Source organism: Elgaria multicarinata, chromosome 1, assembly GCF_023053635.1.
Source record: "Elgaria multicarinata webbii isolate HBS135686 ecotype San Diego chromosome 1, rElgMul1.1.pri, whole genome shotgun sequence".
Lineage (NCBI taxonomy): Eukaryota > Metazoa > Chordata > Lepidosauria > Squamata > Anguidae > Elgaria > Elgaria multicarinata.
Window position 1 is genome coordinate 35,499,247 of NC_086171.1, and position 27,834 is coordinate 35,527,080.

The window sequence follows — 27,834 nt, forward strand, 5'->3', positions numbered from 1 at the left end:
CTCCTCCTAGACTTGGCCGTGTTTGCGCAGGATAAGGGGCTTTAATAACACCACTGACTAAACTTTATGTTGGTGGCGCAGCTGACTCCCTGACCTCGGCGTGTGGATTCTTTCCATCTCGCTAAAAAAGAAAGGGAAGGCAAAGGAAAAGGAAAAAGAAAGCTGTTGGCACCGCCGAGGCGGAAGAGATGTTAATTCCAGGCCTCCAGGAACGGGAGGAGATTCCCTAAAGCCAGCGCCTGCCTTTGGAAAGGACCCTGCATAGGCCGGGCAGAACGAGAGCCGCATTTTTTATTTTTTTATTTTTTTGCGGCAGGCGAGGAACAGGGAGATGGTAGCGGGTAGAGAAAGAAAACCGAAGTGCCTCGTTGGGTCTGAAACGGAGCTGCTGGAAAGAATCAATCTCTCTCTCTCTCTCTCTCTCTCTCTCTCTCTCTCTCTCTCTCTCTCTCTCTCTCTCTCTCTCTCTCTCTCTCTCTCTCTCTGTGTGTGTGTGTGTGTGTGTGTGTTTGTGTGTGTAGATTTTGTCCTTCAAAATTTTCTGGAAGAAGTAAAATCCCACTGAAATCAAAGGGGCTTTCTTATTAAACCTCTCAATATCCTTTTTTAAAAGGGATATTTGGCCTGTATGGCAACATGCAAGACGAGTCGGTGAGACGGGGTTGAGGCTGAAATCCTATTTACGTGGAAGAAGAATTTTCCTTGCAAATAAGCCTCACTGAGTTCAATGGGGCTTATTTCCAAGGAAAAAAAACACACATGCTGGATCGGGCTGGATCGAAGAATGATAATCTAAGAAAACCGCCGTGAGCCGGGGAAATGTTTCTAATTCACGGCCACTCAATTGTAGCTACCCGCGATCAAAATGCAACCTTTGGAAAATAATGGGCAGTCCTTACTCTCTCGTTCTGTCTTCGTTCTTTCGCACCTCCAATCCCGTATCATTTAGCAAAGCTTTGATGTGCTTCTGGTAACATTTTACTCATCAGACTCCTAGTAGATTACATTCCAGGCGAGTAGAACGTTGAAGACTCCCAACATTCCAGAAACGCAAAATTCACCGAATTAATCCCTTTCTATAAGTCACACCATTGGACCTCCGTTCAATATTCAGGTCGGGATCGGGAGGGGTGGGGGCGTGGAGAGAGAAAAGAGCGAGGGATTTTCTCCAAAATCTTCTTCAGGCGCACGTCTCTGAAGCAAAAAAAAAAAAGGGGGGGGGATGGAGAGCGAGAGAGAGATGGGTTTATATATTTGTCATCTTTGCCTCCTTTTGACTTCTGATCACAAGTGGAACTCAGGGGCTGACCTCTGAGAATCCTCGAAATGTAGGCCATTGGCTGTTGTGAAAGAAAGGTTATAAAAAAGGAGATCAAAGTAAAGAAATCTTTACCCCGCCCCCAAAAGGAATCCTGCTCCATTTATCAATTTATCATGACACCAAATCTAGTATTATGCGAGCTGCAAAAGAGAGCTAAGCCCAAACAGGGAATTCCCTTCAGTGGAAGCGATGCTATCTTTGAGCAAAGGGAACGTTTACAAACTCAGCACCCGGGACAGCCTCTAGAAAGACAGTAGCTTTCTGTTAAATTATGTAGCTACCGCTTTCTTTGCGCCGTCCGTCCCAGCACTATTAATTAATGGTAATGGCCCCGAAATACTTCCTTCGTTTCAATAGGTGAAGAAAAACGTGGGTCGTTTTTCTTTCTTCCCCTTCGACAATTTATTATCATTACAATTCGTCCGTCTCCTGGCTGGCTGGACCTTCCCCAGTTACGGAGCGAAGCGCAAGTTAGAGGTGCAGTTCGCTGGGCGTTGTTGAACCCAGAGAAGCGTTTCTGTAGGAAATCCGCCCGACGAAGCGTCCTGCGTAACCCGCAAGCTTACATCCTCCCCCCTCGGGGCTGGCGATTTCTCCCCTTCCTGATTTTGCCTACGAGCCGCCCCCCCCCCCGGGAAACTCCCCAGGGTGGGCAGGGCCAACACGCCAAGTGCCTTGACAGGTGTGCGCAGCGGCCAATCGGCTGCGCCACAGCCCCGCTCCGGCCACCAATGGCGCCTTGTCTTCCCGGAGGGCCAATGGGAGCCGCGTGTGAGTCTTGAAGTGAGCCGAGTTCGCAGGCCCGCCGCGTTAGTGCCTCGCAGGGGAGACGGAGGGAGACGCGCCGCTGCCGCCACCGCCGCCGGCTCGGGGGACACCGGGGCTCGGCGAGGAAGGCGGCTGGCCGGAGCGCCCGGGGGGCGCGGATGCTCTCCGGGCGGCCGAGCGCGGGGGCCGCAGCCCTGGGAGCCGCGTGGCGCGCGGCTGGCGGCGCTGAGGACGGCGGCGTCGGCGTCGGCGATGCCCTGAGCGCCCGGGGTCTGTAGCCCGCGGGGACGCGCGGGGCTTGGGGCCCGGCTGGCATGGAGAAATCCAACAATTTCCGCATCGACGCGCTGCTGGCGGTGGACCCTCCCAAGGCGGCGTCGGCGGCTCAGACTTCGCCGCTGGCCTTGGTCACCTCGCTCTCCGGCGGCGGCGGCGGCAGCAGCTCGAGTTCCAGCCCCAGCTCGGGCTGCAGCCCGCCGTCCTCGGCCGAGGCGCACACGGGCGGCTCCTCGGACTGCCTGCGCACGGAGAGCCCGTCCCCGCCTCGCCTCCTGAGCGCGCACTGCGGGCTGCTGCCCAAGCCGGCCTTCCTGGCGGGCGGCGCCGGCGGCGGCCACCACCCCCCGCACGCGCACCCGCACGCCCACCCGCACTCGGCGCTGGGGCTGCACCCGGCGGCGCAGGGCGGCGCCGGCCTCCACCCGCAGGCCGCCCTCTACGGGCACCCCGTGTACGGCTACCCGGCGGCGGCGGCGGCGCTGGCCTCGCAGCACCCGGCCCTCTCCTACTCGTACGCGCAGGTGCCGCCGTCCCACCCCGCCGCCGACCCCATCAAGCTCAGCGCCGGCACCTTCCAGCTTGACCAGTGGCTCCGCGCCTCCACCGCCGGCATGATCCTGCCCAAAATGCCCGACTTCAACTGTGAGTAGACGCGGGGCCGAGAGCAGCGGAGGCGCCGGGCGGAAGGCAGCGCGCCCTCCCTTTGCATCTTGTGCAGGAGAACTAGTACTGAAGCCGTGTGTGTGTGTGTGTATGTGTGTGTGTGTGTGTGTGTATGTATATATATATATATATATATATATATATATATATATATATATAGTGTGTGTGTGTGTGTGTGTGTGTGTGTGTACGTGTACAATAGCAACACAGCCACGATCTTTCCTTTGTCACAGCCAGGCATTAGCTGCGGCCTAAACGCCTTTGCCCCTGTTCCCCTCCGTGGCTTTATTTCTTCCTCTTTTGCAAGAGCGCAGCGTTTAAATCCCCGGTATGAACCGAGGCGATGAGGGTTTTTTTCTTGATTTGGTCGAGGAGGGTGAATTTGGATGGAAGAGACGGAATTATAGCCACCAAAGCATCAAAAAAGTACGGCAAGCCACGGAGATACCAGAGATGGGCTAGTTAGGAATGGTTCCTTACCAGGGAACGGAAAAAGGCAGCTTTTGTATTTCACAACGACATATGTCTTTTAATGTGTAAAGGCAACTGACATAGCAAGAAAGGTCTGGGGGCGGGGAAGGGGCTTGTTTGTTTGTTCGTTTGGAAATCTCTCCCAAGCCATCACAAACAAAGAAGAAAAGTGATTACAAATAAATTCGGAGACTAAACCATCTTCTCCCAGTACCCATCAGGTTTACGCAAAAAAGACACAATGTTGGTGTTCCTGGGGCATTACTGCTGCTGTTGCAGTCGGGGGTTGCGTGATTTTGTTTCATTTTCAAAGTTGGGCGCAAGAGATGCCTTCTTCATTAGGTAGGTGAGAGGCAGCATTTGCACGGAAAGGTGTTTATCTGGTTGGATTTGCACCCAGTATTCCTGGTCATATAGTTCCTCAGATGTGTTGACATTTTTCCAATGCTACATTCTAGGCAACTTCGAATAGTATGACTACCAATAGACTAAGGAAGTTGAATAACTATAAGAAATTATTCTTACACAGGCTAAAAAGAAAAATCATTCAAATGACTAACCGCCCTTGATACCATGATACCGTGCATAGGGCAACTAGGGGTCAGGTTGTTTCTTGTAAAATAATAATAATAATAATTTTATTTTACGAGATGTAACCTGAGGGTTATAGCTAAAGTTTGTCCTAGAGCCATTGAAATAAATGGGACTAAAGTTAGACTAGCATCCAACACAATCCACTGTTAAAACAGAGTAGTTAAGGGGTTATTTTCCCCATTCACAGAGACAAATCGTTCATTGTTCCTTCTCTTTCCCCATCTTTGTCTTAAAGATGAGATCCTCCCAACAGGGAAAAATAATAATTAAGAAAACTGTCAGAATTCCTGCTCGCACAAACAAGATGTACTTGTGAATAAATAGCCGAAAAGAGAGACTATAAGAGAGGCTTTGAAAATCGCATGCCGGTGTGAAAACCCGCCTCTGTGGTGATGTTTGCATGTGGAAAACTCTAGGGGCATATAAACCTCCCCCCCCCCCCTATTCTGATATTTTAAGAGGTTTCCTCCAAATAAAGTTCATAGTGTTATTGAAAGCAAACTTCTTAAAATGTTCAAAAGGTTCAAAAGGTTCAAAATTTGGATCAATAAAGGGTTCCAGTTGTAATTCTGTCATTGACATTGAAATCAACGAGTCTTAAACTGCTCAACTCTGACTGGATTTTGCTCAAGTTTATTCCACTTAGATAAACGGGAATTTTAAGAGTAAATTTAGAGTAAACATGAGATAGGATCCAGTTATTTGATGTCTCTTAGGTTGACGAAGTGACACTTATTTTTTTCAAGAATATGGCTTTAAGATATATGACTTTTAGAATTTTCTTTTATATTGTTGACCATTTTTTTTTTTAAAAAAAACCCACAAAAGTCACAGAAGATTTAACCATCTCACCCGCTGGCTGGTCGAACAGAAGCCAGGGGATTTCATAGAAATGTGTCAATGTAGAAACGTGTTTAGGAGGACACTGATGATATTGAAATTTATATCCACGAAAAGAATTAGCTGGCCAAAATCTTAAGGAATTTGTTTTCAATCGGCTGTCGATCCAGCTGACAGTCCTAATTTATTCCAAACTCAAATAGATCCTCCTAGACAGATTCTCCTGGACAAGAATTCGCATTGCTCATGAATTCTCTCCCTTCAAAATCGTTCTGATTTAGCCGCTCCCTGCTGCGATTCAAAGCTTTAAAGGGATCCAAGCAGAAGAGAGCAGGAAATACGTTCCTAATAATTTCCAGAAACAAAAAGAAAACAGAAAAAAAGCCATGTGTGGCAGATACGGTAATAAATGTAATAAATAAATTGCTCGGCCTTCTCCACCCATTCCATTTTTTATTCCACTCTCAGTCCACTTCCAACCTGCTTTCTTACTCCATTGCCTTCCAAATATTCTTTTATTATTATTTTCGTATGGCATGCTTTTGTTTTATTTAAGGGAAGTCCAGAAAAGATCCAGTTGAGGGAACCCAGTTAATCTTCTTTCCAAGGAGTCACGTTTTAGTATTTCCAATTGAAACCATGCCATTTGCCACTTCCCTGAGGGCTGGCTGGCTCTTGCCCCAATTCGATCATTCAAATCTGGGAAAATCAAGGCACAACGGTGGAATAATTCCACTTCCCAAAACTGGGTCGGGCTTCTCTCATCTGGAACGGGGACTCTCTAGATGTGCTGAATGGCAGATGCTATGAGATAGTTAACTTGTCCTGAGGGCCCCAGGTTGGGCAAGGATGCTCAAGTCGGTTTGATCCAGCCAGTGAGGCCTCTCTGCTCTTCCTCTGATGTGGCTGTTTGCCAGTGATGGACGGCACATCTATGCCTTCCCTCACTGGCTGCATCCAGGCTGGCCAACTCTCGCAGCCAGGTGGTGGTAGGAAGAACCTGAGAAGCAAGTTGGATTTTTAAAATGTTCATGCTCTCCCCCAGACAGGGTGATTGGATGTGGCCTCCAGATGCAGGCAAAAATGGGCCACTTTCTTCAGCTCTTGCTGGTGAATGTTGGCTTGTGGGCACAGGAACATAGGAAGCTGCCTTCTGTTGAGAGCATTGGATGATTTAGCCTAGTATTGTGGACACTGACTGCTAGTGACTCTCCAGGGTTTGGGGCAGGATTTTTCCCCAGCCTACCTGGGGATAACGGATTCAAAGCTGGGACCTTCTGCAAACAAAGTTGCAGGGCGCTATGGCTGCTCTGTGGCAGCATGGAGAAGTCAGTGATCCCTGTGATAGGGGCAGTACCTGGACAAGATCCGTATCTGCCACACAGACCCCCCATCCCCAGCCGAATGCGATGACTCATTTATCTGTACACTTTGAAACAAGATCCACGCCAAAGATAAGCACCTCTTCCATTTTGGGTAGAACTACACAGGTGTTTTAAATCTCTCTCATTGAAATCAATGGGATCTAATGTTTGTTTGTGTCTGGCTGGGGCATGCTGGGAATTGTAGGACTTTTTTTCTGTCTAAACATGCATAAGATTGCACCCTTATTCACTGTGTCCAAATCCATACCACTAGATCACCCTTCCCCAACCTGGTGCTCTGCAAATGTGTTGGACTGCAACTCCCACACTGGCTAGGAGATAATAGGGGTTGTAGTCCAACAGATTGGGAAAAGTTGCACTATATTATTTTCTTTCCCATCAATTGGCTAGGCATTAAATGTCATTATGGGACTTATGTATTATGACCGATGGATTTTAACAAATACATTTTGTTCAGTTTCCGCTGTTCATATTCTCCCCCACAATTCATTTACCTGTGCAGGGCCGTCTCAGGCATCTTTACGCAGAGGTAAATCTCTCTGTATGGTAAAGCATTTGCTCCCTACCAGTACCTGTTTATAGTTGCAGATCTTTGCATTTAATTGCAAAGATTTGACAGAGAGAGAAAAGAAAAGATGACGTGGTGGTGGATATAATAGAGGTTTATACATGGACGGATGGAGAGATTCCACACACACCCTTTCCTTACAATGCTAACAAAGCAGGATCATCCAAAGAAGTTAAAGGCAGCAAATTCAGGACAGAACAAATATCCAGGGATTTATGTATATCTCTGGAAAAGAACATGGCATATTGTGCACCATTGGCTTATGGAATTATAAGCTTCAGTGATGGCCCACAGTGAGATGGCCTCTTTTTAAAAAGGGGGGATTTAAAACAAATTAATGGAGGATAGGGCAGCTATGAGCTGTGATGCCTAAATGGAACCTCCCCATGTACAGAGAGTTATGAATATACCTTAGACAGCAAGGTTTTCTAGGCACCTAGCAAGGGAAAGCCCTGTCTGGGAACTCCTTAGAGGCTAGCTGCTGTTTGTTTAAATAATGAATCCATCCATCTATAGTGACTTCAGTGTGTATGCCCCTTGAAAAGACAGGGCCCTGCCCGGAGGGGGCTGCAATCTAAAATTTGATCCTGGTGAAACAACAGAGGAAGTAGAGGTGGGTTGAAGAGAGAAAGAATGCTGCACTTATTTCAGTTGTGCACAACTGGATACTGTTACTGTTGTTGTTGTTGTTAGGTATTTTATTAACAATTCCCAGGGTGTTTTACATGGAAACATGGTCCAGAATGTCCGCTTCTTGCTTTCTTTCACTTCTTGCTTTCTTTTTCTCTCTTTGCTATTTCTTGTGTGTTTGTGGGCCCCCAAGTTCTCTTCCCTCCTGAGTTACCCTGTTCTTCTTCTTTTTCCTTCATGGAATTTTATTTTATGATGAAATAAAGTTCACAAACTAAAGGCAACAAAAAGGAGAACATACATAATAACAAAAAAATCAAGATCACTAAAGGAACAAAGGAATTCACAAACTGTAATTCTTAGTCTATAATCCATTTGCGGATGGAACATCTGCTGCAAAATGACCTAAGTAGGAGGTCAATACCTAACGAAAGAGTAAAAGTGCAATTTTTATACAGTGTATAAAAAGAGTGTGTGCTATTTTGTGTGTAGCAGTCTGAAAAAACATAGGTAACTGTACTTGACTGGAATGCGATCAAAAGTTTGCAGAGCTTCAACACAGGAAACAAATGGAAACCCCCTGTGCCACTCTGGCTATTGGGTGGTGTAGAAATGTAATAAATAAATGCATAAATAAAATAAAAGTTAGGGTTCCTTGCTTGCTGATGTTGCTGACTTGCTCGGCTTCGTCCCTTCTCTTCTGCTGCCCCTTACGCCTGGAACGCTCTTCCAGAACATTTGAGATCTACAAGCTCAATCACAACTTTTAAAGCTCAGCTAAAAACTTTTCTTTTTCCTAAAGCTTTTAAAACTTGATGTTGCTCGGTCCTTATACTGTTAGTTTTACCCTACCCAGTGCCTGTTTACCCTACCCTGTGCCTGTTTGCATTCCCTTCCCCTCCTTATTGCTTTACTATGATTTTAGTAGAATGTAAGCCTATGCGGCAGGGTCTTGCTATTTACTGTTTTACTCTGTACAGCACCATGTACATTGATGGTGCTATATAAATAAATAAATAAATAAATAAATAAATAAATAATAATAATAATAATGTTTATACATAGTCATAGTCTCCCAAATTTTATCAACTCATTGCCCTTTAATTGGTTGCTTTGGAGACTTGGAGGTACAGGTTATGCATGACCTTGCAGCATTTACGCCCAGTGGTGCAATGAACCTCTCTCTTTCTCTCTCTCTCCCTCTCCTCTTCTCCCCACAGCCCAGGCACAATCCAACTTGCTGGGCAAGTGTCGGAGGCCCCGAACTGCCTTCACCAGCCAGCAGTTACTGGAACTGGAGCATCAGTTCAAGCTTAACAAATACCTGTCCCGGCCGAAGCGCTTCGAGGTGGCCACCTCTCTCATGCTCACCGAGACACAGGTGAGTATCTTGTGGAGGGGAAGGGGAAGGTCTAGGGGATGCAGAGGGGAGAGAGAGTTTCTTTGGAGTTCTGACTGAAACCCAGAGCGGATTCACACCAGACCCCCTGGCATCGGAGCCACCAGCCTCCACTCACCCATAGTGGATGGATTTCTTTTTAATTGATACGTTTTAATGGATTCGGTTATGTTCCAATTATGTTATGTTTGTCTGCATTTTATTATTGTTAATGGTCTTGAACGCTACTTTTAGTGGAAAAACGGGGAATCAACTAAAATAAAATAAAGTGGAATTAGGACCAGGGCCTATAACTCTCCTTTCCAGATCTAGTTGAGATTAATACTTGCCCTTCACTGGGTGATTCCCCCCACACACCCTGTTTGGCAGTCATTGTGAAACGCACAAGGGCCCAAGACGGGGAACTTGGCTTGCCTAGTTCCAGTGCCTCCTTTTCCGTTTGCAAACTTTTCACTGCCCTCCTTCCGAAATAGTGCGGCCACAGCACCCATTTGGGGTGGGTGATCTTTATCCCTCCTTAACTCACCTCCATCTTTAAGCGACTTGGCTGCTGCAAACCAGTTAAAAGATAATTTCTGCCATGAATATACATGGTCTTCATTAGGCCACTATTTGCCCAATCTGTAAAATGGGGATGATGGGGATGATGTTGGCTCAGCTTCATTATTTAATAAAGGACTGAAGTAAGGATAACTGACATAATGCATGTGCTTATCTTGGGGCTCACAAGTACTGTAAAAATACTGCTCCTACTCTTAGTAAAATGTGCCCAAACTCCTAGCACTTTGGATGACACCCTCCGACTTGGATGTCTTTCCCCAATTGATTTATTAAAATACTTCCATCCAGCTTTCCATGTGCCAACTTTCAGCAATCGAGGCCATAGCAGGCTGGGAGGAAATCCAAACGATGCTCTATTAAAACAACAACAAGCATCCAGAAAAACAACAGCTGTAAGAGAAGCTAAGCAAACAGAACCAACTCTTGGTCTACCCTACCTCACGGTGTTGTGATGAGGATAAGATGGGGGCAGACACCCGCCATGTATGCTGCTTTGAGCTCCTGGGAAGAAAGGTGGGATATAAATGTAATAAACTAGCGAACAAAACTAAGCAGAAGTGCTGGAAATAGAACAGTTTTAATTTGGCACCCCAAAGTTAGACAAGCTTGGCAGCAAATGGATATTTCTGGGGAAGGCATTGGACAATTGGCAGTCTTTGGTTGTGATCCATTTAACCTCTAGGGCAGCAAACTTGTGGCCGTCCAGATGATGTTGGATTCCATATCCTATCAACCTGAGCATGCTTGACCAATAATCAAGGGAGATGGGAGCTGTAGTCTAACAACATCTGGAGCAGCACAGGTTCCTCCCTGCAAAGACAGGAGACTCTGGAGCAGGGCTGCTAAAGGAGCAAGCTCACTGTCCCAGCTGTGTGTGGGCTAGCGGTGGATTCCCAGCCGTGTTGAAATGGCAACTTGCACAGGCCCCGGGCTTAGCTTTGGCTCTGAGAAGAGGATCTGGGGATGAGTCCTGGGCCCAATAAAGCCTTGGGTGGCATTCAATGATAGTCCTATGTAGAGTGGATCCACTGAAATGAATGGGACTTAGGTTAGTCATGACTAACTTTTCAGCCATTGGGATGAATGGAGCTTAGATTAGTCATGACTAACATTTCAGCCATTGGAATGAATGGAGTTTAGGTTAGCCATGGCTAACTTTTCAACCATCGAAATGAATGGGACTTAGGTTAGCCATGACTAACATTTCAGCCATTGGAATGAATGGGACTTAAGTTAGGTTTGGTTTTTTTTGGTTTTGTTTACAAAGGGCTTTTCATGGCACGGTTTTGAACACATGTACCACATTCCTAAGTGTGCCATTTCCCTCTTGCTTCTTTTCCCAGGTGAAGATCTGGTTCCAGAACCGGCGCATGAAGTGGAAACGGAGCAAGAAGGCCAAGGAGCAGGCGGCGCAGGAGGCTGAGAAGCAGAAGGGAGGAAGTGCTGGGGAGGACAAAGTGGGAGACGAGGTGCCGCTGCCCGTCGGGGGCTCGGAGAAGAGCAATGGGGGGCGACGCTTACGGGAGCACAGGGACAGTGACCGAGAGGAGGAAGAGGAGGAGGAGGAGGAGGAAGAAGAGGATGACGACGAAGAGGAAGACCGTTCTGGACACTGCTGCCCTTATGGCTCTCCTGACTGCTCTGACGGGGAGGAGGATGGGAGGCAGCCCCACGGCAGGCATGGGGGAGCCCACCCCCAACTGCCTCCTGCTCCAGCCCCTTGAAGGCCCAGGTCCCAGGCAGCCAGTGCCTCCTTCCCTTGCCCTGGTCTGCAAGAGGAACCTTCTGCCCATATTTGTTCAGTGTTGGACCCCGGGTTTCCCAGGGCCCTTGGGCACCGGCCCTGCGTTTGCTCCTTACTGTACTTGGGAAATGTAATTTTTAAAATCAATTTTTAAAAAACGTGTTAAAAAAAGTAAAGTCATGTGCTGTCCACTAGCCCCCTCCCCCCCCTCTACTGGCCCACTGCCCCACGACACATCACAGCTCCAGGCTACCTGAGCCCCCAGATGCCCCCGCTTACAACGCCAGCCTCCAGTCTCCGCCTCTTACCCAATACTGCTCCCGGCTCAGCCTGTCACACAAGAGGTCAGTTATCACGGATTGCAGGAATTGGAGTGGTGTGGCGGCACTTGACCTGACTCCCTAAGTCAAACAGGCTTGGACGTTCAAGGACTTCTGCTTCGCTGGCTTGTGGCTTCTACGCTCCCCACCTTCAAATCCATCCCTGCCATCTGTCCTCCCTTCAACCCCCTTTTGGCAACCCTTCGATGGAAAGGTAACTAAAGCCACATGGTCCTGCGGCAGATGCTGGCTCCTTTTGCTTTCACCAAAAGAAAAAGGCAACCACACACCTGGTAATGGGGCAACATTTCGGTTCTCACGTCACAACTGTGATGGACACATGTTTTCTTTTTTATTTTCTTTTTTAAATACAGGTAATATTAAAAGCCAGAGTTATTGCATTCCCTGACTTTTTTTTTTACTGCCTAACAATTCCGTTCGGTAAGTGGAAGCATAGAGGATCATCTTTACATACCCACAAAATGACATCAAAAGACTGGAAACTTCCACTTCCCCCTCTTGGATGTGTTGCCCTTTTACTTCAACACTATTGAGAATTTTTGTGCTTATTCTATGGCAAGCAATTTGGTAAACTTACACCATGGAGGCTGGAACTGCTGAGACTCTTGGGAAGACTGTATTGTCTTTATTTTTGTACATTGTATTTATAAAAAGAGAAAAAAGTACCTCTACTTATGCATGCTAAGTTATTAATCAGCTTCTCCCAATGTAAAATAAACAGTTTTGTACGTGAGAACCGTGTGGACTTATTGAACCAACGAGGCTGTGTCGGCATTTCCCCAGATTTCATGCCGGATCCTCTGCTAGGCTGACTAGCTCCTGTTCCTTGAAGAGCTCTGCAACTGAACAGAAGGGACAAAACTTTGAGAATGCAGCTTCTCATGTCAGTGTTGCAGAGCACAGAGAAATTATTCTGAACAAAAAAATCCCTTTTCTGTACGGTAAGGTTTATTCTGGAGTCCTTTTGCATCCAGTCGTCCTATATGCAACTCAATTCAAATGCTGATGAGATGGGGATTTCTAACTTGTTTGGTGTTCGGTTCGGTGCCTTTAAGAACTGTGGGCCAGGTAGAAATTCAATAGGTGATGTTTTCTAGTCTGGAGGTGAAATAGCGGGGAAAGCTTAAGTTGCTGCATGTCTGCTTTATAACTGTCAAAGGAACAGCAGCTCTACCACAATAAGGTTTGTAATCTTAAATAAGCACCCACCCATTATAAGCAATGACTTAAATATAGGCCTGATCCAGTTAAAGTTAGTCATGATTAAGGCATGTTGCTTTGGGTTTTATGGATCAGGGCCATAGATCCTACTAGTATTTACTTCCATATTATGTTTAGAAAATGGGTATTGATATATATTTCATGTTGCTGAATTGAACGGGCAGGCAGAATTAAGAACCATAAAACTCTACATAAAAATCAAATTGGTGAATTGCTTTAAAAAGCCATACAACTGTTTAAAGCAGAAGAGGGCAGAAGGTGGATCTCCAGATGTTTTGGACTTCAGTTCCCAAAAGCCCCTGCCAACATGACCAATGATCAGGAATGCTGGGAGTTGCAGCCCAAAAACATCTGGAGTTCTATTTTCTGCCCACTCCTGGGTAAAATTCATTACGTCTTAGTCAGAGTAGACCCATCGAAATGAATGGGACAAGTTAGTCATCACTAAAAAGCCCCCTTCATTTCGATGGGTCTACTCTGAGTAGGACTTCCTTACACTTGATTTTACCATACGAGTTTCAGGTAGGAAGGATAGCGATCCTAATTCTTGTGCAGTTAGGCCAAAGCTCCTGTGTGTCTAATAGTTGCATTATAGGCAACAGGTGAAGCATTTCACTTCATCTCTGTGTGTAAATCGCTTTTTAAAAATTTCTAACACACCTATTAGAAACAGGAGGCTAGCCACAAAAACATAGTAACCACTAAATGAGTTTATACTCATGTACTTTGATTTGAATGAACAGTGGTGCTTCCAGTGGTAATTGAGAGTACCAGTCTGCTTTAGTAAGAGTACTGATGCAGCTGGGCAATAGGGCTAGGGGCTAAAACCAGAGCTTCCGTATCTACCTCCTAAAATAATTTCTGCCGTCAAATGCTGCTCTGTTCTCTTTGAAAAAGGTTAGAAATGCAACTGGCCCACCAATATTGTCAAAGTCAGCCTTAGGGTGAGAAAATGGCAAGGAGCAATGGGTTGCCTCTGAGCATGTGCAAAACGTAAAGCACCCTTTAGTTAACTACAGCTGCCATATACAGAAATAAAAGAGTTGGGCATACATTTCAGTGCTGATGGCGAGACTTCGAGACAGCGTTGTGCTTGGATATAGCCCGTTTGGAAATAGCCCGTCCTAAACATTTTCTTGGAAATGGTTTCCATTGCTTCCAAAGGCACTTGTAAATATAGTTCATGCTTAGGAAAGAGCTTATTAGACAGTAACAACTCCGGCACCTGGGGGTTGTAAAGGAAATGTACTACTTCGTGCCTGGTTGGCTTGATCAAACATAATTTCCTTGCTTTCCTCTGTCTCTCCCCCTCTCCTTCCTTATTTGCCCTGGCTCTAAAATTAGTGCCTAATTGCCCTCTCAGATCTGTGGAAATGGGCAGCCAAGCAAGCATGATGAGAGAGTTAAATCTGCTGTAACCGTCATCCTCTCTAAAGCGGGGCCGAGGAAGTTTTTTTTCCTAGGAAGGGCCATGACCCGTAGCAAAAGTCAATGGGCTGGGTTTGTGTGCAGCTGGTGATGGATGGATCCAGAATGTGGAGTTTGCCTAGATCAGCCTTCCAGATGTGTTGGACTACAACTCCTAGTATCCCCCAGCCAGCATGTAGTCCAACAGCCCAGGTGAAAACTTGGGAATCCTAGCTGTCCCTGCAGACGACTTCCTCCACAAAGTATTGCCAAGTTGATAATAATGGTGAAGCCCACCTTAAGGCTCATTTTCACATGCGATCCTTAAAAGTGCCTTTGAATTTCTCAGGTCCAGTCTACCCTATCAGCAGTCAAGTGCTGAGGTTAGATCTACGCTACTCTTTTATAGTAGTATTGAAGTGTACGGATAATTGTTGGGGCACATCACACATTTCACATACCTCTTTCATAGTGTTATTTCCTGCTTTTTTATATTCCCCGTTATCCAAAACACTGCAACAAATGTCACTGTGTGTCTTATGAGGTATAAAAGCGCAAGAGGGATAATAGAGTTATGATGGAATCGTAACGATTTGACACAACGTGTAGATTTGGTCTGAAACTGTCCCCGTACTGTTATCACTTGAAAGTGCAGTTATAGGGCTGCATGTTTGAATGCTCTCTATGAAAACAAAAAAAAAACCCAGAAACCCACCCACCCCTGCCTGTGCACAGAAAACGAGCATGTCAAGAGTGTACTACTGGACAGGAAATCGTGGAAATGCAAGTAAAGGATTGTTCTGACTTAAATTCCCTGCCTACAAGACCAAGAATATTTTCCTATATTGTCTCAATTAAGCCATCTAGGTATTTGGGTACAGGGCTCTAGTTCCACACATTCCATTTACCTTGTCTTCTAGCTTTCTGAGGCTTTTAGATATTGTAAAATCAACCCTGGCTAAATATTATGAAGGACTGTTTATAAACGTCTCAGATAAATAAAGTAGCATTTGTAGATTTATACATTCAACACCCATTTCCCCTGAACAACATAAAGCCCATGTTCGCTTAGAATGCCAATGGTATTTATTTCTTCAATCAATTCATAGGCCATTTGACTAGATCTCAAAAAAAACCACCTCAGTTTTACAACATTAAAAAACTGAAGATACAAAACATGCATGTATATAGGCTTTATATTACTACGATTTTATTTATTTATTGAAGATATTTTTACCTCCCCACACTAGCCAAAAAAAGGTGCCCTGTGTAGCTTACAATCATTCAGCAAAAAAGACACTTCCAGCCCATAGGCTTAAAATCTAGAAAGACATGATACACCAGAAAAGGAGATGGGGAGGGAAGAGGAAAAACTAATTCCACGGTCAGCAGGGCTGGTGGAATGGCCCTGCTTTCCCTCTCATCTGCCAAAGGTGACGGCAGTCCAACTGGTGCAGTCCCTGCTGTTCCCTATGCCTAAACTGCATAACTGTATTTAACTCTGTTACTTATTTCATACCTATACAACTGAAGAGAGCCATTCTATTTTACTCACTCTTTTCAATGAGTGGCTATTGAACTACTTAACTGGCAGCAGACTGCATTTCTATTTCACTCTATAAATAAAGTGGACAGAGGAGAGAATTTGTCTCTGTGCATATAATTTGCTGGATCACGATCTGCAGACCTACATCAAATGCATGTCCCAATGCAGATGTCGTGTATCCGCACTGCATCATTTACAATAGGATGCATATTCAAATCTGCTTCCCCATCCAAATTCTATTTCTGAGGCCAGATCATAAATCCGTCCTTTTGTTTACCACAGAGTTTGTTTTTGTCCTATTTTAAATGTGTATTCCCAAACGTCAAAAATAAAGAAATATTGAAGTACCTTGAGGGAGACCTTTGCAATACCCTCTCTAACGCTAGGCATATTTGCAAAAGAAAAAAAATGAAGAAGAAAAAAGTTTTTAATAGAACAAAGGCTTTGTTTTACATTTTATAATATATGAAGCAGTGTTATTTTATGTGCCACGTTATACAAGGCACATCTCATTTCGTTAAAGGAAAATATTTATGCCCGATGAGAAAGTAAATGTCACTCCCTCTAATACCAAACTCAGGTGGTGAGTGCCAACCTTTTGGCTTTGTAGCCAAACTGGGGCCTCTGGGAATCAAGACTATGTTTGGGGGAACCCTGAGGGTTTTTGGAAATACCATTGCCAACAATAACAAACCCCCTTTAGGGAGCAATTCTATGACCCCCAGACAGCATCTGGGAGAACACAGGATTGTTTAGTTTTCTGGCTCTTTGCTTGTAGACAGGGTTCCAAGCTCAGAGCCAGGAAACCGTGATCTCCTCCCCATCTCCCCTTGTAGTCGTCACGGAGAAAACTACGCCAACTACCTCTCTGTGTTTGCAAAACAAGAAATCCCATGGCTGTACCAGCCTCCATTCCTCCCCCTCCCCAAAGCCTCCACTAGATGAGCAAAATTGCCCATCTAGCTTAAATGAAATCCCATCTGGCCACCTTGAGGTCCAGTATTGGGCAAAAGGCGGAATACAAATAAATGTAATAATAATAATAAATGCAGAGCACAGGATGCTTGTAAGCCTATGCTCACAAGTACAAACACCCTGGGGCTTTTCTATATGAGGCATTTATTGTGTGTTTGTCATTCCCTACTCATGGTTATTTATGGGTTCCTTAGACAGTATTGTGCCCCTCCAGCTTTGCTTCTGTGTCTAACCAGCACTTTCAGCAGGTTTTTTTTTTTTTAGTGAAGGGGAAATGTGCAATTTAATTATGAAAGTGAAAGAAAATGTGATTTCCTCTTGAGTATTGCTGCTATTCTGCTATACCACAGTGCTACCTAGAGCTTTTCTATTAACTGGCGATAAATCCGCTGTATCTACTATTGGTTTTGTTGCAGAACTGAGATCTGAGCAATACCCAAGCAGCTTTTCTTTTCCACTACACAACCTCTAAGTGGCGCTGTGGTATAGCACAAATAACAAGAGGAAATCACGCTTTCTTTCACTTTCACAATTAAATGTCACACTTTCCCTGTTCTAAAGAAAACAGGGAAACTGGAGGGTCACAAACATAATTTAAGGAACTTGTAAACAACCGTGAGTAGGGCATAACGAGTACATGATAAATGCCTCGTGTAGAAATGCCTCTAGAGGTTATGTAATGGAAAAGCAGGAAAAGAAAAGCTCCTCATAGAGTGCTCTGATCTTAATTCTGCAACAAGACCGTAAATACATACAGTAGGTTAGCAACCCCACACACCAAATAGCCTAATGATAGGGTGACCATATGAAAAGGAGGACAGCGCTCCTGCAGCCTTAACTGTTGGGATGAAGAGGCAATCTCACCAGGTGCTGCATGCATACAAATGACGCCTGCTGAAATTCCATTTTCTATACAACTGTTAAAGATACAGGAGCCCTGTCCTCCTTTCCATAGGGTCACCCTAATTAAACTATAATGGAGAACGCAGCCAACTGGTTGGAACCCTGTATAGGAGCATTCTTGCCAGGAGATGAGGTTACAATGCAAGGGCTCCAGATAGCTGTAAGGCAACCTCATGCCCGGAGGTTTTCGACTTCAACTCCCATCAGCCCCAGTCAGCATAGTCAGTGGTCGTGAATGTTGGGAGTTGTAGTCCAAAACCTCTGGAGGGCACTAGGTCCAGGAAGTTTGCCATAAGGCAATGCTCTCCAGTCCTAATTCTGGTTACTAAATGGTTGCAGAAATGTACTTTGCACATGCTCAAAGGTCACACAGGATTCTGCCCTTTGTACTAGAAGTACATCCTGGGGCTGAGCCATCCTTACCGTGAATTATGGGATGAGATGGATTCGTAGTCTGCTGCATTCCTGCCTTAGCTTTTTAAAATGTCCCTCGCAGAAGGAAAACTGAACTGCACTTGTTCAAAGGAAGCAATCGAGCTATTAGTGGGCAAGAGGGAGAAATTAAAAGGCAGTGCTTTGAACGGCAGCCAGCAGGAAATGAGACGTCAGGGCTTGCTGAGAGGTGAACTAGCTGGAGCCTTGGGGGCTCCTAGCAGACCTTTGTTAAAATGCATCCCTGTTATAACACATGGCAAAGCGCACTGCGTAAGTCGGTAGTGCTGCTCCTCAGAGTAATTCCAGCTGATCCTGTGTGTGTTTATTCAGAAGCAAGTTCCACTGAGATCCACGGAGGTTATGCCCAAATAAATGAGCATAAAGATCCCAAACCTAGATAAGCACACAGGAAGATCCCAAATCTACACTTGGAAAATGACTTAGGTTCCACCGGGAAAGCAGCAGGCCTTGCTTATTCTTTGGGTTCAAATTGTTAATATTATTTGGGGGCACCGAGGGGGGAGAGAAACACCACCCAGGACAGGGGTGCAGAATTTCAGGTCTAGAGATCAAATCCAGCCCTCGTGAGATTCTGATCTGACATTCTGGGGCTCCCCACATTGTTACACCCCTTCCCCACACCCAACAACTAGTTTTCATTTCATTTCATTTTCTTTTATTGCATTTTTATACCACCCAATAGCCGAAGCTCTCTGGGCGGTTTACAAAAATTAAAACTACAATATTTAACAATATACAATATTTAACAATATCAAACTACAACATCACAATAATATTCAAAAATATACTAAAGGCAAGTGTACAGCAAAACAAACCAGGTAAGATTTTTTAAAAAAACTTCGTTAGAACAGCATTTCTCCCCCCAGAAGCAGCACTTCCCAATGTTCAGCTCCAGCGTTGCTTTTAAAGTCTCCAGGTGGGGTGGGGGCAGCAGGTGGAATAGCTCACCCTTGATGGTCCAGCATTTCTCCCCCAGAAGCAGCACTTCCCAACCTTCAGGTGGGTGTGTTTCCCACCTTATAGAGCCTTGTGGGGCGCAGAGCGGTAAAGCAGCAGTTTCTGCAGCTGAAACTCTCCCCATGGCCTGAGTTCTTTCAGGAAGCCAGCTAGTACCCAGTTAGCTGGGGGAAAGGTAATAATGGCCGGGGAAGGCAATGGCAAACCACCCCGCTATAAGACCTGCCAAGAAAACATCAGCGAAAACTGGCATCCCTCCAAGAGTCAGTAATGACTCAGTGCTTGCACGAGAGGTTCCTTTCCTTTCCTTTCCCACCTTTTGCATGGTCTTTTCCCCAGTCTACAATGCTAAGGCGTAGTTACTAGCAGGGAGAACTTTAAGCTAAAATATACTGGTATTTGCGGGGTGAGGGTTTGGCCCTGCCCACCACCTGTTCCCTACATAGATGGACAGTTAAACTCTGGAATTCACCACCACAAGATGTAGTGATGACTACCACTTTGGATGGCTTTAAAAGGAGGGTTGGATAAATTCCTGGAGAAGGCTATCAGTCCTGATGGCAATGTGCTACCTCCAGTATCCAAGGCAGTAAGCCTATATACACCACTTGCTGGGGAACATGGGTGGGAGGGTGCTATTGCACCATGTCCTGCTTGTGGGTCCCTGATTGACAGCTGGTTCTCCACTGTGTGTACAGAGTGCTGGATTAGATTGACAGTTGGTCTGCTCCAGCATGGCTCCTCTTATGTTCTTATGACAGTATATAACATTTGAAAATAAGTTTGATGTCCCAAACATATTAATTTGGAAGCTGACTGGGCCAGGATTGGGCTATGTGTTGGGCTTGGGCCAGCCCTACCATTAGGCAGAGTCGGCAGGTGTTAGAGGAGAGAGCTCTGTGCCCTGTGCCCCGAAAGCTAGCTTGCTGCATACAGGTGTGATGGACATCAGGGTCCCATCATCAGTGTTGAAGAAAGATAGCGTGGTCAGCTTTTGTAGGTAGAAGAGGGAGGAGGGAGCCCTTGGTCTCAAGCAGCATAGTAGCTTTCTTAAGCCATCCAAAAGATTACAAACAATGCGCAAGCTTTGGATATCTCCAGGTCTTTTCATCAGACAAAATGTTACAAAAGAAGATTTGGCGGGGATGGGAAGGAAAAAAATAATAACTTGATGGTGAAATCACAGTGTTCAAAGTCCCACGATGAAGTGGGAGAGGAGGGGGTCTGCAGACATTCAAATTAGGCTCTGCAGGTCATGTGATGGTTACAGGGTGGGACCTGGTGCTGCCCCTAGGGATGCTGGGAACCAGAAAGGGAAAACAATATTGGATCCTACAGTCCAAACACACTTAAGGTGCCATCCCAAACATGTTTAGACAGAAAAAAGTCCTACAATTGCCAGCAGTCTGGCTGAGGCATGCTGGGAGTTATAGGACTTCTTTTCTGTCTAAACAACTTAAGTGTTGCGTCCTAAGGGTTGGATGCAGATTTAGTCAAACCTAGAGGAGACCACTGACAACAATGGGACTTAAGTTAGTCGTGTCCCATTGATTTCAATACATCTACTCTAAGTCTAAATCCAAATCCAAAAATAAGTGTCATAGGAATCTACTGGAAAGCGCAACTTGCTTCCGAGCAAACAGGGTTAGGCTTGGGATATATGACTTTCTCCAAGTAAAGTCGGTAAAAGTGTAACTGTCTACACCAGCATCTTGGACTACAAAATCGGGTTAAGTTTAATTTGACACAAGCAAAAAACAAGCCTCCTGGCTTGAATCGGGGCCCCACTGCCTTCCCAGGTACAGTCCAGATGCCGCTGATGCCACCCGAGGTTTTTTTATTGTTTTATTTTTTAAGTCTTACTCAGCAGAAACCTCTCCACTCTGGCCCCTTAATAGCAGTGGGATTTATCTGGCTAATAAATTGAATGATCAATTCATTCCTGTCAGTGCAGCGCTTCCCCAAATCAATTATCACAAATTTAAATATAATCACCGGCTCATCCGCGCTAACTGGAGGCCGCAGCGCGCCATTCATCCCCGGCGGCGCCATGAATTACTGCCGGACACAGATCTGGCCTCGGCGCCCAGCTATCCTTCACCACCACGTGGCTGTGCTCTGCAAATGAAGCTGACCAAGACCAGACGGGAAATGACGACCTCTCCGGGCCATCTACCCGCTTTGTGTAGCTGGCGGCAGAGTGACTCCGGATCGACTCCGGGTGCAGAAATAAAGGGCGCGCTCTCACCGGGTTTGCCGTTACCCAAGAATGCGGCCACCACCCCTCAGCCCCACTTCGAAACGGATAATCACAAGAGTGGTAAAAGAGAGGCACCATGGACTTCCTTGCAGGGTTGTTGTAACTAACAAAGCATGCACAGGCCTTATTCAGGCTGCAGCCCTACACGCATTTACTTGAAAAAATGCCTGGGCGGGGCTTACTTTTGAGTAAATACGCACAGATCAGTTTATAAATATGCAATTGAATGCAGTGAGGTTTAGGTTTGGGGGTGGGTGGGTAGAGTTTTAATTTTGTTTTATGATGTAATGGTTTTATTCTGTGCTGCTGGGTTTATCTTATTCTAGGAAGTTCATTTTTTATTTTTTTACTTTAAAGTTTGTACTGTATGTTTTTAATAATGTATTGTACACCGAGAGAACTAAGGTTATTGGGTGATTTAAAAGTACAGTAAATAAATATGTGGCATCAGTCCTTTCCTTTTTTCTCTTGCAAGAAACCCCTTTGTCTTACGTAGTCCTCTTCATTGCATCTTTGCAACAACCCTGTGAGGTAGGTTAAACTGAGGGTCAGTCACTAGCCCAAAGTCACCCAGTCAGCTTCAAAGCTGAGTGGGGACTAGAACACAGGACTCCAGAGTGCCAGTCCAACTCTCTAACCACTACACCACTCTGGGTCCTGCTGTTTGTTTAACTTTGACCTCTCTCCTCTCCAGCAGGGCCTGTAAGAACTCTCCCTCTCCAGCCCCAGTCACAAACCTTCAAAAAAAAATTTTTTTTGTCGGGGAGGGCAATGCTGTTTGTTCTAAATTAGCCTTCTCCAACCTGGTGCCCTTCAGATGTGTTGGACTGCAATTCCCATCATTCACAGGCTGAGAATAAGAGTTAAAGTCAGTAGTGGTGCAAGATGTCTTGCCACCTGAGGAAGGAGGGCTGATGCTGTGGGCACCTCCCATCTCCCCCACCTGACAAGAGATTGGGCAGGCGGGCTCTCTGCAAAGGCACCCAGGCCTAGATGCCGGGCTAGTTGGGGTCCTTCCTCAAAGTGCAGCATTGAGAGGTGACCCTGGAGACTGCCTGTGTGGGTGACCTCTACAGGTAGTCTCCAGGGCCAACTCAGAGTGCTGCACTTTGGGGAAGGACCCCTCAGAAGCATGGCATTGGGCACCTCTATGGAGAAGTTGTCTGCCCGATCTCCTGTCTGGGGACTCTCTTAGAGCGAGAGATCAGGCAGGTGTCCTCTCTGATCTTTTGCTCTGAGAGAATTCCTTGAATGAGAGAACTGGTGGGCAACCTCTCTGGAGTACCCACATGCCCGATCTCTTGCTTTGGAAGAGGGCTCAGAGCGAGAGATGGGGCGTGTGTGTGGGTGCTCCTCCAAGAAGCCCAGCTTGCCATTCACCTGCTGTGGCATTTGCAGTGGTCTCCACAGTGGCTGTTTGGGTATGAGGGCAGGATGCAACCCACCACCCCTCCTAATCTGCTGCCTGAGGAGGGGGGTTCACCCTGCTTCATGAGAAGGCCCTGGTTGAGGTCCAATAGATCTGGACGGTGCCGGATTGGATAAGGAAGGCTGCTGTAAAAAGTCTGAGTTGCCAAAGTTTCTGCTTCTTTAACAGCCGCTTCCAAGCATTAAAGAACAACACCAAGCAATCAAAAACTTTTCTGCCATAGAGCAAAAGGAGACGTGGGAAAGCATCCACAGTTTAAACTTCTGTACAAGGGGCACAGCAAGTTAAGAGGCCGGCAGCCGGACATCAAAGGGGCTCTTAGGTTGCAATAGGTCCTTGTCACTTTTTTGAGTTGCCCCCAATCCTGTGCCTTTAATAGCAGCATGATCTGTAGAAGTTGGATTGGATTCAGGTTATGTCCTACTTTGAGGAGTCCTGTTGAAATCATTGGGACTTAAGTTTGTGACTAAATTAATACCCATTGATTTTAATGGGTCTATTCTCAGTATGACGTTTCCCAGACCCAATCCATTAGCAGGTGACAAATGTCATCTGCAAAGCCATTTGCTGTTAAAGGCAGAGGAGCAAAGGAGGTTGGGCTGTTCTGGTCAGTTGGCAACCCTGGGGGTAAGTGACCTGAGGACTGCAAGCATAGCAGTATCACATAAATATATAAATGTTTGAATAAAGCTCCAAGGAACTGGAACATCAATTTGGTGAAGTCACTATCTTTCTGCATATCTACGAGGCGGCATGTTCAGTTGTGATTCCGGGTTGTAAAGGAGAAGTTTTGCAGGCTACAGGCAGCAATGGCCAAAGCCTGGTGGTGTATTGTGCTTTTTTGAATAGCCCTGATCCTTTTAAAGCCCCCCAACGTGTCCCAAGAATGCTTTCAGCCTGCCAGACTACTAAGGTAAATATGGTTTTCAGATCCCCCTTTTTATGGGCGGATTAAAGTTTATTTTCCATAATAGGGCACCTAATAAAAACGCATAAAGCGCTGTCCGTCTCAGCAGCTGGCAGCCTCACTTCACACTTTCACTTCGTAAATCATTGCAAGGCTGGCCAGGTGTTTCCAGAAAGTGGGAAGTAAACAAACGCCCAGAAATGCTGGACCTGGTTGAGAAAGATATAAAAAGAGGTTTATTTGGTTTGTGGGTGTGTGAACTATGGTGGGGTGGGGGAGAGGAGGTCACCAGGGGGGCTTGCTGATAGAAGGAGACTGTCACTTTTTAGTGAATATTTCCACCCATTTGTGTGTTTGTTTTGTTCTGTAAAAAAGGAGGCTCCGACTCCCAAGACTTGAAATTAAAGGGTGGGAGTAATTACAAGGGATCATATTAACCAAGGAAGGCTTGAAGAGGCCTCACTGGTGGAAGAGAGGCCTGCATCACGATATTCAAAGGAGCCATAGCTTGTAGGATTAGACACATGCACACGGATGACAGCTGGTGGTAGCCTCTGTGTGTGCACCACACACGTGTGTGGTTCTGGTTCTGTGCTTTAATGTTGTTTTACTTTACAATGACAAACATGCAAACGCATCAAATTTAAATCCAGTTGTTGGCATACGGTAGTGCCTTCCCCTTTACTTGACACACAAAAATGTAGGTGGAATCTTTTGGCTGCTTGGAGGTTTTCGTTATGATTTTCCCCAGGCGTTTAGCAACATGTGACGAGCTTAACCAATCCTGGATCTGTTTTTAGGTTCAGCTGACAGCTTGGAGTAGTTTATAATTGTTTTTAGATGTATATTTTTGTGTATACAGTATGTTTTTATGGTTTTAAATTTTGTATATCTTTTTAATTGTTTTAATCTCATGTAAACCACCCAGAGAGATTCAGTTTAGGGGTGGTATAGAAATGTAATTAATAATATAATAGTTCTTTGTAATAATAAATTATATTAAAGATACAATCCTATGAGTGCTTAGACAGAAAAAAGTCCCAACATTCTCCTGCCAGCTATGGTGATGCTGGCTAGGAATTATGGGAGTTACAGTCCAACACAATTGGAGGCCTCAGGTTGGGAAAGGCTGCGGTACACATTATCACTATACCTTTGATGACTGTGGTGGCTAAATGTGTGAGGACTGTTAGGGTGACCAGACAGGGCTCCTCTATCTTTAACAGTTGCATAGAAAGGGGAATTTCAGCAGGTGTCATTTATATGCATGCAGCACCTGGTGAAATTCCCTCTTCATCAACAGTTAAAGCTGCAGGAGCCCTGCCCTCTTTTGTAACTGTTCAAAAGGGGAGGGCTCCAGAAGCTTTCACTATTGTGATGAAGAGGGAATTTCACCAGGTGCTGCATGCATACAAATGACACCTGCTGAAATTCCCTTTTCTATGCAACTGTTAAAGATACAGGAGCCTTGTCCTCCTTTCCATATGGCCACCCTAGATTGACTCCATCTGATATATGGGGGAATGAGCAGCCCCATACCTTTAAACCAAGCCTATTCACGCAGGCATGTCAGCACTTTCTGTTGCAGTCATTAAACGTTCATTGTTTCGAACCTCAGGTCTAATTGAAGGTTAATGCATGACATCATACACCTTCTCAGGGGCCTGGACCACCTGCACCCATTCATGTCCCTTTCACATTGGCTTACGCTACATTTAACCCCCCAGCAGCCAAACTAAATGGCATCCCCCTCTTGGATGGGTTATTGGTTAGTGGCCACCCAGTCAAAGGTGCAGGCCTTGGTTTATATGAGATTTAGCCCCGGGGCACAGTTTATTTGGGTTTACTCAGCTGGAGAGGAACAAAGCTCCTTATCTTGGAACAGCCCCAGCTGAGCCCTAAAGGCTACATTCTACAGGCTGATGGCACAGAGTCAATACCGCTGCAAACAAGGCCTTTCCGGGCACAGGGAAAACAGCTGGGTCATGGAAAGAGGTCACAGGGGCTTACACATGCCCAGGGTGAAAGCTGAGTCAAGACAGCAAGGACAGCTGTAACTGACCCAGAATGCTATTCCAGAACATTACCCTGTGATTTTGCATTGGAGGAGCAATCGTTATATATCTTTTGATCCTAACAGTTTCTTTGCTGACAAAGCAACCCAGCTCCAGCGACAGCTTTGACCAGAACAATGTATATTATACTTACAGTTCTTGCTTTTAGTTGTTTATTACATTTCCCAGTAGGATTAAAAACATACTAGCTGCAGACATAAGAACATAAAGCTTTTAAAACTTGATTTTGTTCTGACTTTTATACTGCCTGTTTGGTGCATTCTCTTCCCCTCCTTATTGTTTTATTATGATTTTATTAGATTGTAAGCCTATGCTGCAGGGTCTTGCTATTTATTGTTTTACTCTGTACAGCACCATGTACATTGATGGTGCTATATAAATAAATAATAAATAATAAGAAGTGCCATGCTGGATCAGACCAAGGATCCATCTAGTTTAGCATTCTGGTCACACAGTGGCCAACCAGCCAGCGGCCAGGGATGAACAAGCAGGACATGGTGCAACAGCACCCTCCCACCCATGTTCCCCAGCAACTGGTGCACACAGGCTTACTGCCTGGAATACTGGAGATAGCACACAACCATCAGGGCTAGTAGCCATTGATAGCCTTCACCTCCAGGAATTTATCCAACCCCCTTTTAAAGCAATCCAAATTGCTGGCCATCACTACATCTTGTGGTAGTGAGTTCCATAATTTAACTATGTGCTGTGTGAAGAAGGACTTCCTCTTATTTGTCCGGAATCTCCCACCAGTCAGATTCATGGGATGACCGCAGGTTCTACTATTTTGAGAGAGGGAGAAAAATGTCTCCCTATCCACATTCTCTATTCCATGCATAGGTTAGGAGTCCTAACTTTTTCAACCAGCCCTTGCTACTCTGCCTTTAGCAGTGTTTGATCTGCAGGAATGAGCTGCTGAAGCGTTTTGCATAATTAATATTAACGTGATCCCCTGCCAGTTTGGTGTTAAAAGCATAGGAGCAACGGCTGGTTAAAAAGTTGGCAACCTTTGGGCAGGCGCACAGATCTATGCTCATGGAAAGCTACTGTAGCTCACTTGGCTTTTAACTTAAGTGAAAATGCAGATTTTAGCAGGTTTTCGTGGCAGAGGAACTGTTTTATTGGAGCAGGTGTGATTCATATGGCTCTGGAACTAGAGGTAAATTAAGCTTTATTAGAAAGAAGGGCCCCTGGTTTTAGTTGATCTGAAATCATGAGAAGTACAGCTGGTAAAAGAGTCAGCCAGATACTGCTATTGATCAGGGCAAAACAGGATTAGACCTATATTTGAAATCTTCACAAACTTATTTGATATCAAAATGGTAAATAATAATACATTGATTTAGGATAGCCTTCTCTAACCTGTGGCACCCTCCAGATGTTCTGGACTACAACTCACATAATCCACAGCAATCTAGTCCAACACATCTGGAGGGTAGCGGGTTGGGAAAGGCAAATTTAGATAGTGCACTCCTCCTTGCCAAATGATGCCCAGCCTTTAAAAAGAATACATAACACAATGAAATGAAATCATGTGAAAGACATTTCAAAGACATCTTTTAGAAGGTGTGAAAATAGTCTGAGAGAGGAAAACACAAATGGGGACACAATTCGTAGGTTGTCCAAAGTAACCTGCTCCGTGGAAAAGCCTCCAGGTCATTTTTTAAAAGTAAGGAAAATGAACAGAGAGGGAATTCAACAGGAATCTCCCACCACCACCAATAGAACAGGTTCCGTTGTCCATAGCCTTAAAAACGACAGAGCAGAGTCCCTTTGAGAGGTTTACTTAGGACAGGATTTTGGGACAGAAGTCCAGAGCCCCACTTAGTAGAATGAGCAGGAGAGGTCCCAAACATCTGAACACATTTTTGGAGTGAGTGAGTAAGGGGCTTTTGTGCATGAGGCGTTTAACCTGCACATTTACAGCAGCTTCTGCTTCCGACTCCTTTACCTTCTATATGTTCTGTTACACAGTCACAAGGCTCTAGGTGGCGCTGTGCAATAGCAGAATTGTGCAAATACACCAGGCTTCTATAAACACCACTGAGCAAAATACCAGACTTTTCTGTTTGTTTGTTAAAATATACCTGAGATAATGGTTGCAAAGCACAGGACAAGCTCTGGAACAGGGTGA

The 27,834-nt window shown here is 45.4% G+C and overlaps 2 protein-coding genes across 2 annotated transcripts in view; both read left to right on the forward strand.

The window, feature by feature from the left end:
* Nucleotides 1-27,834, forward strand: part of LMBR1 (limb development membrane protein 1) — a 281,805-nt gene that overhangs the window by 134,879 nt on the left and 119,092 nt on the right. The gene's annotated exons all lie outside the window — the stretch shown is intronic.
* Nucleotides 2,404-11,235, forward strand: MNX1 (motor neuron and pancreas homeobox 1). Its single transcript, XM_063145514.1, has 3 exons — nucleotides 2,404-3,010; nucleotides 8,740-8,900; nucleotides 10,823-11,235. Exons 1-3 carry the CDS (start codon nucleotides 2,404-2,406, stop codon nucleotides 11,201-11,203), a joined length of 1,149 nt encoding a protein of 382 aa, XP_063001584.1. The 3' UTR covers nucleotides 11,204-11,235.

Bases quoted from the DNA above. Each gene is read 5' to 3' on its own strand.
- MNX1 (XM_063145514.1), top strand. From the start codon at position 2,404: ATGGAGAAATCCAACAATTTCCGCATCGACGCGCTGCTGGCGGTGGAC. The intron at 3,011-8,739 runs GTGAGTAGACGC...TTCTCCCCACAG, and splicing joins CAAAATGCCCGACTTCAACT to CCCAGGCACAATCCAACTTG. The intron at 8,901-10,822 runs GTGAGTATCTTG...TTCTTTTCCCAG, and splicing joins TCATGCTCACCGAGACACAG to GTGAAGATCTGGTTCCAGAA.